Source organism: Camelus dromedarius, chromosome 14 (genome assembly GCF_036321535.1).
Source record: "Camelus dromedarius isolate mCamDro1 chromosome 14, mCamDro1.pat, whole genome shotgun sequence".
NCBI lineage: Eukaryota > Metazoa > Chordata > Mammalia > Artiodactyla > Camelidae > Camelus > Camelus dromedarius.
In genome coordinates this window covers 57,085,695-57,098,838 of record NC_087449.1, presented here as the reverse complement: position 1 = coordinate 57,098,838, position 13,144 = coordinate 57,085,695, and the positions used below count along the sequence as shown (strand labels likewise).

General features: G+C 52.9%; 2 protein-coding genes across 8 annotated transcripts in view; both read right to left on the bottom strand.

Moving 5' to 3' along the window:
• Positions 1–47: 47 nt before the first annotated feature.
• On the bottom strand, positions 48–9,245 carry DDOST (dolichyl-diphosphooligosaccharide--protein glycosyltransferase non-catalytic subunit). The gene is made up of 11 exons (XM_010979804.3): positions 8,945–9,245; positions 8,624–8,734; positions 4,208–4,294; positions 3,241–3,344; positions 3,012–3,106; positions 2,639–2,732; positions 2,212–2,360; positions 1,661–1,808; positions 792–912; positions 567–673; positions 48–486 (listed from the first exon to the last, which is right to left on the bottom strand). The coding sequence occupies exons 1-11, from the start codon at positions 9,186–9,188 to the stop codon at positions 337–339; spliced, it is 1,410 nt and encodes a 469-aa protein (XP_010978106.1). The 5' UTR covers positions 9,189–9,245; the 3' UTR covers positions 48–336.
• A 2,170-nt stretch (positions 9,246–11,415) lies between these two features.
• Positions 11,416–13,144, bottom strand: part of KIF17 (kinesin family member 17) — a 40,563-nt gene continuing 38,834 nt past the window's right edge. For all 7 annotated transcript variants that reach the window (XM_031464253.2, XM_031464247.2, XM_031464251.2 and 4 more), the window contains one exon: positions 11,416–12,094. In XM_031464253.2, coding sequence (XP_031320113.2) covers positions 11,916–12,094 — 179 coding nt within the window. In that variant the 3' untranslated portion in view covers positions 11,416–11,915. The remainder of the gene's footprint in view (positions 12,095–13,144) is intronic.

Genomic DNA, 13,144 nt, shown 5'->3' with positions numbered 1-13,144 from the left:
GTCATTTCTCAGCAGCATCAGCAGAGCAGAACAGGAGCCACAGGAAGTTTCACGGTAATGTTTCTCTTTATTTTAGAAATAAGTTGACTTCACATATGAAAAATACCACTTAGCATTCAAGGTGGAAAAACTTACATAGAAATTATTCTCTAATCTGCCCTCCTTGGTGTTCAATGTTGCATCTGCCACTGAGGTAAGCTGTGCCATTGTCCACGGCTTCAAAAAAAAAAAAACAACACAAAACAAAAACCAAAACAAACCCACCATAAAGGGGAAAAAAACAATCCTCTAAAAACCCTCCATCTCCGTTGTAAGGAGTCCCAGGGCCCCGGCCCCTCAGTCAGACTTCTCCTTCTCCTTCATGTGTAAGAAGACGACGCTGAAGATGAAGAGCCCCACCATCATGGAGAAGGCGCTGGCGTAGTAGGGGTAGGCCGACGGGATGAATCGCTCGTACTGCGTGTGCTGCAGCGGCCTCACTGACACCTACGACACAACAGAGGTGGCAGCCCCGGCGCTCAGAGGGGTGCAGGCCGGATGAGGGTGGGGGGCCGCGGCCCACTTACCTGAGTGGAGGAGTACAGGTGCGTGTAGCCCAGCCGGTTGTAATCCACCTTGAACTGGAACACGCCGTACACGTCGGGCAACTTGAACTGGACGCTGTATTTGCCACCTGAGAAGAGCCAAGACGCATAACCAGGGCGGCTTCCCACGGCATCTGTCAGCCGCACGGGAGCGAGCCAGAGTTGAGGACCAACCTCCCAGGGCTTTCTCGCAAGAACTGCATTTACCTTTCCTCTTCAAGAAGGTCCTCACAAAAGGATCGATGCGGACAAACTCCAGCTGAATGTCGTCACCATCAAAGGGGACCCATCTGCCATTTGAGAGCTGCTCAATCACGATGCTGTACTCCTGAGACAAGAGGCGGGTTAGCCAGGGTATGGCCAGTGCCTGGAGGGACGCCGCCACCAGAGCTGCGCTTAGTGCCCGCTCCTGAGTCGGGCGGGAACCCCCAGGAGTTCCGAAAACCCGGGCAAGCCTCACCCGCCCACCCTGGACAGTGATCGAAGAGGACACCACCCAGCAGGCTGACCCCTCTGACTCGCAGCTACGCCCCTTTACGAGCTTGTGGAAGTCTGCATCCGAACCACGCTCCACTCCCCGAACGCACCGGGCACTCTCGGGCCCCCCTGCGTCCATACACGCCGTTCTGGCCTTTCCCCACTTCCTGACAGATTCATCCCCAAGACCCGAATTAAATGTGTTATCTCTTGTGAACTCCACTCCCAGCAGAATGAATCAGCACAGCCCCTCCCACAGCATTCCCACAGCAAAGCCACCCTCCTCCAAAGAAGGCCCCCTGGGGGTGGGGAGGGTAGAGCTCAGTGGTTAAGCGTGTGCGTGTGCTTAGTATGCATGAGGTCCTGGGTGCAATCCCCACTGTCTTCATTAAATAAACCTAATTACCTCCCCTACCGAAAAATAGGACTCCTGGTAGTTAGGATATGGGTTTACAGACAGGCTCTCTGCACCTCAGCTGACTTTCTTAGGGTGAAGATGAACTTAGCTTTGTTTAGGCCTTTCAAGCCCAACACAAGTGTTGAGAGCAGAATCAACCTGGCCAAAACCCTGGGGCCCTCCAGCTCCAAGAAGCTCTTACCACTAGGTCAGTGACAGTGTAGGCGTTGGGCGGGGCTTTCTCGCCCACCCGATGATGGGACACAGGCCCCACACGGAGGACGCCCTCCTCCTTGAACACCCAGCGGGAGAGGGCCACGGCTAGCTCGTAGTTGCCCGTCTGGGAATACCTGCAGGAGTGGAAACGGGCTTCTTTTGTGCCTGGTAAACAAGACCTACCACTACCCGCCAAGGCAAACCACACTCAGCGAGCCTCTGCCTAGAGGCCCCACATGTCTAGGTCTCCTGGTTAATGGGAACACACAAAAAAAATGAAAAATAAAAGGTGTTGCTTTGGGTGTCACCTACACAATAAATACCCAATTATCAAAACGTCTGCAGATAAGCCATTACTACCCCCTGAAAAGCCTGGATTGCTAACGCCAACAATACAGCAATACAGTCAAGTCCTCAAATAATTTTAAAGCACCTGAAGGTACTTAATTAGCCTCTGATGCTTTCAGCTAAAAGGCTCCTTCCTCCCCACCTGCACAGACCCACGCCCAGACCCCACCCCCAGGCCCTGGCAACTACCTCTGGGAGCCAGGCGCGGCCTTTTGCACCGCTGAGTTGAAGAAGGCGTCGCTGAAAAAGTCGAGGGAACCACTGAAGATGACCCGGGCGTTGTTCCTGGCCTGCAGCCCAGCGATGAGGAGGGTGTTCTTCCCTACCGCGTGGGGATACTGGGGGCGACACGAGGCCATCATCCAGGAGAGCCAGGGTAAAGGACCAGCAGCTGGGCCACTGGGGCAGTAGGCCAGCAGGCTGGACCTGAACCACCTAGGCCCCACGTGAGGGCAGAACCTCAGACCCCCTGGCCTCCACCCCCACCCCCTCCCACCAGCTGCTCATTTCACTGCCTCGGTGAAGTGTGCTCGCCTGCTGACTTCTCGTTTTCAAATAGAGTGCTCTGCTACCAGGTCGACAAGCTGGAGGCCTCGAGTCTGCAAAGGCCACTCACCTGGGTGATGGGTTTATCCGGGAAGAAGGAGTAGGAGGTGGAAGAGCCCGTTAGGATGTCCAGTACCAAAGGATTGTCAGGGTCAGCCACCATCCTGCAGCAGGAAAAGAGACCCGCCCAACTCTAACCCCAAGAACAGCGCAAAGGACTGGGGCCATTTCTTCACAGGAATTAATCCTGCTTTCTAACAGCCAGACACCTAGCTCTCTCCTTGCTCTAACAATGAATTCTGACTCAATGTCACATATTAATCTCATCCACGTCCTCTGGGGGAAGAATACACCCAAATAACCACAAGTTTGGGATAGTTTCCTGACAAAGCAACCCCTTCCTCCCCCTCCAGGTTTCTGCTGGCCTCTCCCTGCTCACTCACCCAACACCTCGAAACAGGATGGGATTCAGAGCCGATTTCCCAACGATGGTTGGGGCCTTCAGCAGGTTCTCGGTGTCAGCCACAATGAGCGTGTGCTGCAGGAGCAGAGGGAAGACGGTGGTCAGGAAAAGGTGCCCCAAGCCGGGGAGTCTGTCCAACTCCCCCCCCGGTTTCTAGGCTGAGCTCTGCTGTTAGGGCATGAAACCTGGGAGGTGACAGTCCTGATTACCTGGCCAAGGTCTGAGATGTCATAGTTGTGATGGTCAATGACAGCCGTTTTCTCCTCGTCAAACTCGATCCCACACTCACTGCCCAGTTCTCGAAGAGGGTCACCTGCACGGCCCCAAGAGATGCCTGTCTGAGCCTCTAAGGTGGGCCCTGGGCCAAGCAGTGTCCCCATCCTAGCATCCCCATGACCCGCTCTCTACCAGGAACATCCTCTCTACCAGTCGTTCCAAGGGCCCTGCAGCTTTACCAGGCCGGGCTCAGCCCCAGATGCACCCCAGACCTCAGCAAGGTGTTGTGCCTGCGGGATTAGCAGTCTGAACTGACAGAACACCACCACCTGTCCCTCTCCCTCCACGAATACAGTGACCTTGGTTCTGCACAAAAACCTCCCTTGAACAAAGTAATGATCTCAGGCAAACTTGACCTGGATGAGCCTGGGCTTAGAAGGCTTCTCTCTTCCCTATCATCACCTCACCAAGAATCCCACCCAATGTGGTTTTAAAACCGTCAACACTGAAAACAATGAAACAAGACTGGCCACGTGGTACTAACTGGGGCAGCCGGGCGGTAAGTAGGTGGGGTCCAGGAGACTCCTCTCCCTGTTTCTAAGTATCTGTGAAAATGTCCAAAACAGGAAACAAAAAAATCTGTCAAACCTCCTCTCTTGCCTTCTTTTTGGAAGAGAAGAGCCACCAAAAAACAAAACAAAGCAAACAAAGGAAAAAAAAAAAAACAGAAAAAGGAAAAACTAACAGGGATCCCAGCCCTTTAAAAGGCCTGCTTCTCATCTCACTGGCTCTGGTCACAGTGAAAGCACAGGAGGGGCGGACCAGCTCTGGGGTTCCCTCCCTCTCTTGCCGGCTAAGGCCCCTGCAACGGATGCCAGTTCAGCAGCTTCCATTTGTAAAGCTCAGTAAGCTCCCCAGAGAAATGGGGGAAAACCCCAGACGTTCCCAGGTCAGACTCACCAATGTCTGAGCTGGCAGCCACCAGGACACTGCCTCCGCCGTCAATGAAAGTACTGATGGTCTCCACGTTGATATTTCCACCAAAATCTGAAAGAAGCACCAGGCTCACAACCCAGAAGGTTCCTCTCCCTGCTGCCCTGACATTTGGGTGGGGAAGGGGACCAGCCACAAGCCATCACAGAATAGCGCCTTCTGGAGGCCCAAGACGAGAGGGACCTTTACAGTACATGCTGTGACACAGGGCAAGTCTCCCATTTTTCCTCGTGTGGCGATCCAAAAATAATGGGCAAATGTATAAATTTTTAGAGGTACAAATGAAATTCTCAGACACCTATCAATGATAATTGCCAAGTCAGTCATACGTATTTGAAGTCACACATACAATTTTTATCTAGAAATGGTATATTTTTCAACTAATTTCATGAAACAACTTCAAACTTTTCAACTGCACCTTTCACATCAGTATCTTTGTCACCACTTGAGCCACTTCTGGGGTCACCTACCAGTCTCCCAGAGCCCACCAGCTTCCCTTCTGTCCAAGCTGCCTGAGAAAGAGCACTTTTGATCTGAGGAAGGTGTCACTTGACACCAGTACTCACCTGCCGGACGTGAGAGGCTCTTCCCCTATGAACCCTGCAGACTTCCACCCGGGAGAGCCCTAACACACTCACTTCATACACTGTTTTCAAGTGATCACCAAAAAGGCGCATTAATTTCCAACATCTGTAACTCTGAGGTCATACCCTTTTTTGGGCTATCAGCTGGATCAGGTGACGGCCACAAGCTTTCAGATCTAGCACTGACTGGGGTCTTCCCAAAACTGTGCCCTAAAGTAATGGAGGGAGGGCTCGGTAATTCATGTATTCGTGACAGGAAGATTACTTCCTGTGTGATGAGGAGAAAACTAAAGTGGGGAGAGAGGGCTGTTATATATGCTGGTCAGGGAAGCCCCCAGGCAAGTGGCATTTGGGAAGGTGTGAGAGTGAGCCGGGCAGATGGGGAAGAGCATTCCAGGTGTTGAGAGGACAGCTGCAAGGTCCCCGAGGCGGTGGGCACGTCACCAGCAAGGAGCTCAGTGTGGCACAGCTGGAGAGAGTGTGGGGGCGAGGAGGGCAGATCCTGCAGGGCTCCACTGGCCCTGTGATGACCATGGCCGGGGGGACAGGCCACTGGAGGGTTTTGAGCAGGAGGCCAACATGATCTATCTTTATTTTTAAAGGATGACTCCAGTGGCGAGGTGGAGAACGGGATACCGGGACTGTGGGTGGCAGCAAAGTGACAGGTTAGAGAGCCACAGCGACCATCCAGGAGTGAGGGGTGGTGACCAGACCGCGGAAGCAGGAGGAGGAGGGGAGGAGAGGTGGGCCCACCTCACCTGACAGCAGAGCCTGCAAGGCCTGCTGACCAACCAGATGTGGGGTGTCTGAGGGGGCACTGAGGACAGCCCCAAGAGCTGTCCCGAGCCACCAGAAGGACAGATGTGCCACTGACTGAGAACGGACACAGAAGTCTGTCCACCACATCCACAGGGCAGTGAGAAATGAGTCCATAATATGACTTTGTAAAGATCTGAACATGAGAACAGCCCTCTTTTCTGAGGAGTCATTTTCAGGAAACAAATAAAAGCACCTGACCTGAACTTCAGGCACAGACAGAACATCCTGTACGTGGGGACTCAACCTCTCACACCACCAACCCTTCACCATCTACCCACCTTCCTACAGAGAGGCCAGGCAGACAATTCAAAGACAGCTTCCTGCTACGGTACAGTGGTTCCCAACTGAGGCGATTCTGCCACTCGTAACAATGTCTGGAGACGTTTCTCGCTGTCTCAGGTGGGAGGTGACGAGGGGTATCTAGTGGGCAGAAGCTCAGGATGCTGCTAAACATCCTACCCTGCCCAGGACAGCCCCCCTGCCCAGAATTATCCAGCCCGAAGCGTAAAGAGTGCTGTTGTTGGAACTCCTGGACAGTGACACAGGCTATGAAACTGAGATCCCCAGGCTTAAATCCAGGCAATCCCTTCACCTCTCTGAGCCCATCACCCCGTCTATCAAACAAGGACCCAGTTTTCCCGGGGACAGAGGATGTGCTAAGAATCCTCCTCCTGTGGCCATTGCTGCATGTGACTTGGGAGCTTTCAGTGCCCCAGAGAGAGCAAGGAACCCACTGACGCGTGGAGAAGGCAGCCAGTCCAGGGTCCTCACACCTAGGAGGGCGACAGTGGTCACAGTAACACAGAAGGGTCCTCAGAGCAGGGGCTAAACCCTTACCCTGAACTCCCCCAGCACATACCACCTTCTCCCCTGGGGTGCCTGAGAGGCTTTCTCACCCCGCTGGGGGCAGAAAAGGTGGCAGCAGTGATGTGGGGCAGGGTTTCAAGTAACACTGACTCTCAGAGAGAGCGAGTTACTCCCATTTGTCCAGCTTTCCCCATCACAGAGTATGGTCACAGCTCCGTACTCATCTTAATGCTTCTCTAAACTCACTCGTCTCCTCTCTTAAGAGGAAGCCCCGGGCCCAAGGCCTTCAGCAGGCAAGGAATCGGCTAGAACTTGACAGCCCTGCATTCATCCTGTTCACAGTTACCACCTGCTGAAAGCAAGCGACGGTACTGGCTTTCCATTGTCAGTGATAATGGGTTCATTACCATTTTCTTTTAAACTGTTATTTTAGGTTTTTTTTTTTTAAAGCAGGTCAATTGGAAGAAAAATATTAATTATTGGCACAAACAATAGGGAATATGATAAAAATCATGAAGGAGGTAGGGAAATGACTAAGATTTGTGAAACACTGTTTTAGGCTCGCTGCTATTTCTCCCACCACCAACAGCCTATTTCAGCCTCCTCCTGGTCCACCTCCCACCACTGCCCTCCCTCCCAGTGACACGCCCCATCCTCCTCCTGAGCACATGGACAGTCCCTCCACTCCATCTTGTACATCCCAACACATGGTTTGGTAACTTATCTCAAGCCCTTATTTTTATTTCCTCAAAGACAGACTGAAAGACTCCTCAAGGACAGGCTCTCTGTCACTATTCAGCACCTATTTCGGAGTTGCAACACAGCAGCAACTTGACAAATGCCAATTAACCAGCTAAGAGCTCCATTCACCTGCCTAGTGACTGGAAGATTTGAACTGGTACAATCTGGGGTCACATCCTTCCAACTACACTTCTCTCCAAAAAACCAATTCCAAAGGCACACTATGCAGAGGAGCTGGAGGTACCTTGATAAGTAGTGGGAATCTGGGAAAAATACTCCAGGGGATTTGGTAGAACCAAATCCCACATGAACTACAGAGAATAAAGTAGATGCCAATGACATGAAAGACTTCCTAAGTTTCATCAATTGAAGGAAGAGAGAGCAGTCCTGTCTTACTCCAAACAGGAACAACTGGTGTCCTCTGAAGAAAAAGATAAACAAGCCACTGAAGAAGAGAATGGCCAGGGTGCTCACCAAAACAGCACAGCAGAAGAGAAACACCAAAGGAACTGGGGATATTTAGTTTGGAGAAGAAACAACTGAATAAGCCATGCTTATGTGAAGGCTATGTCTATAAACAAAATAAGCATTAGACCTATTCTCTAAGGCCCTGGGGAGTATAAGAAACCATTTCCCTCCCCTTCCCTAAATAAACAAAGCAGGAAGTAGGAGACAAAGATCAGTTTAATATAAGAATTTTTTTTAAATTTTTAAATATTTTATTTTTTTAACAGAGGTACTGGGGATTGAACCCATAACCTTGTGCATGCTAAGCATATGCTCTACCACTGAGCTATACCCTCCTCCAAGTTTAATATAAGAACTTCTTAACAGAGTTGTCTAGTGGCAGAGTGGGTTGCCTCATAAGACAATAAGCTCTCTGTCATAGGAACGTCAACTGGAAAAATCTAGCAAAGATATTCATTCTGTTCAATAACTAGCCCTCTGCTAAGCCCTGGGCATATCCATCCAGCCTCAAATAGGGAGTTGGATTAAATAATCACTAAAGGTTCTTTTCAGCCTAACTGACTCCCTCTGAATTCTTAGAACCAACTACCACCAATGCCCCTTTACAGCAAACCGTATTAACAGCATGCATATCCTCTTTCCACAGAGGCAAACCCAACCAGAGGGCTGTCCATCTTTCCTATCAGGTCCTCTCCAGAGAAAACTCCCTTCACAGAACAGCGGGTGGGACCGCTACAGTCTGCAACAACACTTGATCCCACAATCCTCAGCTGTGTCTTTTGCAAAGACGACGTCCCTACCTAAGCCCAGGTTAGAAGTTAACAGTTTCCTTTTCTCTGGTAGCAGCAATGCCCAGGGCTGGCGACCCATACCATAACCCAGAGCATGCCCAAGATCCTGAAGGAAGTGATAAATCAGTCCTGGGCCTCAAATCCCAGTTCTAGGAGCGACTCACAGTCCTTACCTTCTACCGAAGGGGAGAAGATGATGAGATTGTCATAGAGGAACTCCCCGTACTTAATAAGGGACAGGCTGGGGTCATCTGCGGTCTTGAATGTGAGTTCAAAGCCCCGATCTGGACGAGAAGAAAACAGGGAGCTGAGGCAGACGGGACGCAAAGGGAAATCACCAATGCAGAGATCATGACTGTTCTCCCCCGAAATCCTCCCGCCTCACTAGCAGCAGGCCAGACCTCGTGGAAAACGAGTTGGAGAGAGGGTGGCCGATGTTCTCGGGCTTCCAACCCCAGACTTTCACCCGCCGCCCCCTCGCACCCCAGTCTCACCCTTCAGGCTCCGGAAGAAAAGCGAATGCGTCTCCCGCAAGTTGAGGTTGTCCAGCAGCACTAAGGTGCGGGGACCGCTAGCGCCGACCAGGCCAAGTAAAGGCAGCAGCAGCCACAAGAGGGACCAAGCACGGGCCGCGGCGCCGAGCTCCATCTTCCTGCTCCTGCCAAAGAACCCAAGCTCCTGGACACCGGAAGTGCCTCTTCTATGGTCGCCCAATCGCAGCTCGCGGTCGTGGAGCATCACCCGGAAGTGATTCCAGTAAGCCAGGGCTGGCAGTCCGTAGCCGCTTCTCCAACGGTGAGGATCCAGGAGCACCACCGGAAGTGTCCTGGTAGGAGGCGGATTCTCTGAACGCTATTGGCGGAAGGGGCGTGCGGCTCCGCCTCCCGAAATGAAAAGGCTCAATCCTAGAGAGACAGCTCTGCTGCCGCGGCCAATCAACAGGGTCGAGCGCCTTTTGGCTCCGCCCATCCCGGGCTCCCGCCCGGAGCCGAAGCCTGCTTCCCGCCGGAGCTTGAGCGAGATCCCGGCTCTTCATCCAGTTGGTCCTGTTGTGGGCCGTCGTGCTCAGCACAGGGTCTGGGGCGGCGGTGGAGCCACCCGGGGGCAGCTTCTCGGTCTTTACTGACCCAGGACAGAGTCGGGACTAGAAACCAGGCCCCACCTCAACGATCTCCAGGGAAGAAGTGGTTGGAAAAAGTTCAGAGACGAGCGGGCACTTTGTCCTGCCCAGGGTCTTGGCACGGACTTGTCCTGCGCAGCCTGGTGGCCCACTCTGGAAGCAGTGTGGATGGGTGGCGGACTGACCTACCAGTCAGAAACTCTAGCTGGGTTCATTTCCAAGGTCCGTCTCCCATTAGCCCTGTTACCTTGGCATTTCACTTGTCTCCAGGCCATTCTCCTAGGCTGGCAATAAAAATAGCTAAGCCCAGCTTTCCTACTTACCTGTGTGCCTTTGGAACAGCCTGGGCTCTTGGGAAGACTAGGGCGGGTTTTGAAGCGCATAGTGCAGAGCCAGGCTGAGCCTCCACTCTACTGCTGGCCCCACCCCTTCTAAACTGACACAGGGGCCACCAGCTCACCTCAGACCTGCCTCAGTCACACCACGGGTCTAAGTAAAAGCTACCCTCCAAGACTTTAACTCTTCTCTGGTCCCAACCACAATCCTGGGGCAAATGGTGGGGGTAACTGGAGAGAGAAGGTGGCCGTTCTCTTCTGACCTTTTATACTTGCCTACCAAGCCAAGAACGTGGGGGCAAAAGTCAGAACCTCCTTCTATGCATCTCCTTAACTGATTCTATCTCCATCCCCACTGGCTGCACATCTCTCACCCCTAACTCCCAACCGGAAGCCCAGCCTCTTGCCCTCCTGCATACAATACCACATCAGTCCACCTCTAGCTCAGACCTAATGCTGCCAACCAGTAGCTTAGCAGTCTGCCACAGCTCAGAGGCACGCAAAGGCTTTTCACTCAGGTCGCCACCTAAATTCATCTTGACAGCCTCATCCTCCTCTTAGTCCCTGCTCAGAGTTTCCATGGAACAGTCTCCTACCTTTAACATACCCTGAGCCTTTGTTCACACAGCTCCCTCCACCAGGAATCCTCCCTCTGCCCACACTCCCATCTTAAGCCCCTAGGATCTTCATCCTTTATGGTAGCCCCATCTGATGCCACTCCCTTCACAGGGGTACTTTGTTCCTCACAAAGACCTGATCTTGTGTCCTCTCACTCAAAAGTATGCACTACAGCCTGCCTCCCTTAGATGATCCCTGAAGTTACCTAAGCACCCTCCACCTCAGCTTCTACAGACCGTGAGTTCCTTGGCCCAGGTACGTGGCTTGTGGCAGGTACCACAGTAATTAATACAAAATTACTGAGGGGGACCAACCTGCTATGCACCAGGCACTTGACACACTATCTCATTTATCCTTCACAATAGCCCTGTGTTGGTGTCATTCCCATTTCACAGATGAGGCTCAGAGTGAAAGGCTCAGGACAGCACCAAAGGCCAAGTCTTTTCCCTCAGATCATGGTTCCCTCCACAGGGCAGGCTTGGGGTACAATGGACAAAGGGATGAGTGTGTCTTAGGCAGCTGGGGAGGCCCGGATTAATTTCTGGCCATGTTAGGACACCCGGTTCCGGGACAGCCCCTGTGGACTGTCAAGACCTGGGTCTTCTCTGGACCTCAGCAAGATGTGGCCTCTCTTTTCCAAAATAAGGACTCTGCTTTCCTGGGTCACAGATCCTTCAAGAATCCAGCGACAGTTCACGTGCTCTCTCCAGAAAAAAATGCACTTGTACTCACAATTGCAGGGAGTTGCAGGAACCCGGGAGCCTGCACGCAGGTAAGAACCCCTGCTCCGGAAAGAGCTTCCACATGAAGGCTCGGCCATGGCAGTGAGGGGCCCCAGTGACGCAGTCAGAGGACCAGAGTACTTCATTAGTAAAAGGCAGTTTATTGGGGCAGCTTAATGTGGAGTGGCCTCCTCTGGGCCGCAGACCAACTGCTCTAGGATTCCTCCTGTGCCTGTCCCACCGCGCTTCCCCACCAAGTGGGGCCAACTGGACGGAGGCACGATTTTCAATCGCCAAGACGTTGAGCTTGATCCATGTGGAAGTTGCTGCCCAAGCTGTCGGGCTGCTGGTGGAGGCCCTGAGGCAGAGCTAAGGTTTCTGAGCCCGGCGGGGCACAAAACAACACTGGTGGGCACATACGGCTCTGTAGCAGGTGAGCAGACGGAGACACTGATGTGGGCGGAGAGCCTGAGCAGGTCTCTCCAAGGATGGTCCAGCCTCCAAGGGGGCTCAAGCACCAGGCAGAGTAGGCTTTCTGGGAAGCAGGGAAGGGAACCCTTGGGGGCACACTGATCACCATAGGGGGCAGGTGGGAGGAGGCCTGGCTGGGGCTGCGAGGGCCTGGCCATCTCACGGAAGCCTGAAGGCAGGGTGGCAGCAGGCAGTGTGTTCACAGAGGCTCGCTGCCAAAGCTGCTTTTGCTTTTCTTACGCTTGGCCTTGGTGAAGGGGATGTCAAGAGACTCGAGGCGGAAGGGCCGAGGCTGGGGCATTTCAGGGGCCTGGGTGGGCGGGATGGCAGAGTGGTTGCTGAGCGGGGAGCTGAGGCCTGGCGGCGAGCTGTGATGTGCTGTGGAGAAGAGGAGCGGAGCGCCGGTGAGCCAGGAGTGCAGGTGATGGAGAGAAGAGACTCCATGAGGGGTGGAGGGGTGGAGAGTCTGGCCCACCCCTCACCCAGCCAGGGGCCCTGGTCCTGCAGCGGGGACCCCACGCTCTGAGAAGCCGCTCTGGTTGAGGCCTCAGACCCAGCGCTCCATCTGTGTCCAAAGGGTCTGGGCTGGGAGCATGGAGTTTGAGAGTCTCAGGCTGAGGCAGTCTGGGATCTCAAACCAGACAAGCCTGGGTTCAAAGTCCAGCTCCGCCACTTCCTGGAAGTGTAACCCTGGGGAGCTGCTCCTCATCTCTGAGCCTCGGTTTCCTCATCTGCAACACTGGGCACAACACCAAGTACTCAGCTGATGTTAGTTTCTTTCCTGCCCAGCTTTTCGCTCCTTATTCCTCAACTCCACCCACTCTGTCTCTCAAATAACATCAATAGAGAACTGAGATTTGCTTTTTATTGATATTTTATTGAAAACTCTGTGGTCTTTGATTTTAGTTTTAAAAGCAGAATAACAAAGTGATTTTTTTTTGCAGGGGTGGTGATTAGGTTTGTTTGTTTGTTTGTTTGTTTATTTAAATGGAGATACTTCAGATTGAACCCAGGACCTGCTAGGCACACATCTACCACTGAGCTATACCCTCCCTCCACCAAAGTGATTTTTTTTGATTCTCGCTTGTAAAAGCATGTTTTGCTTTTGTTGTCCTTTTTGCCCTCCACCCCAGCCCACCCTTGGCTCAGTGGGAGAACGTTATAATACTGGCATCTGAGGAAGCTGGTGAGTACCCCGTGCCGGGGCCTGAGCTGTGTGCTGAGGGCCTACTGTGTGTCAGGGGAGACAGAGGAATCCGACTCAGCACCTCTCCCCCAGGAGACAGAGGGGTAGAGGAAAGGGGAGGCTGTGTACTGAGCACCTGCTCCACAGCGTCCTGTGCGCCAGGCCCTGGGCTGGGCCATTTCTCCAGCTCATCTCACCTGGTCCTGAGACGGAGGTCTATACCCCTCAGTTTACAGCTGAGG

Bases quoted from the DNA above. Each gene is read 5' to 3' on its own strand.
- DDOST (XM_010979804.3), bottom strand. From the start codon at position 9,188: ATGCTCCACGACCGCGAGCTGCGATTGGGCGACCATAGAAGAGGCACT. The intron at 8,735-8,944 runs GTGAGACTGGGG...CTTCTCGTCCAG, and splicing joins TTTCTTCCGGAGCCTGAAGG to ATCGGGGCTTTGAACTCACA. The intron at 2,361-2,638 runs GTGAGTGGCCTT...TGTCGCCCCCAG, and splicing joins CGGATAAACCCATCACCCAG to TATCCCCACGCGGTAGGGAA.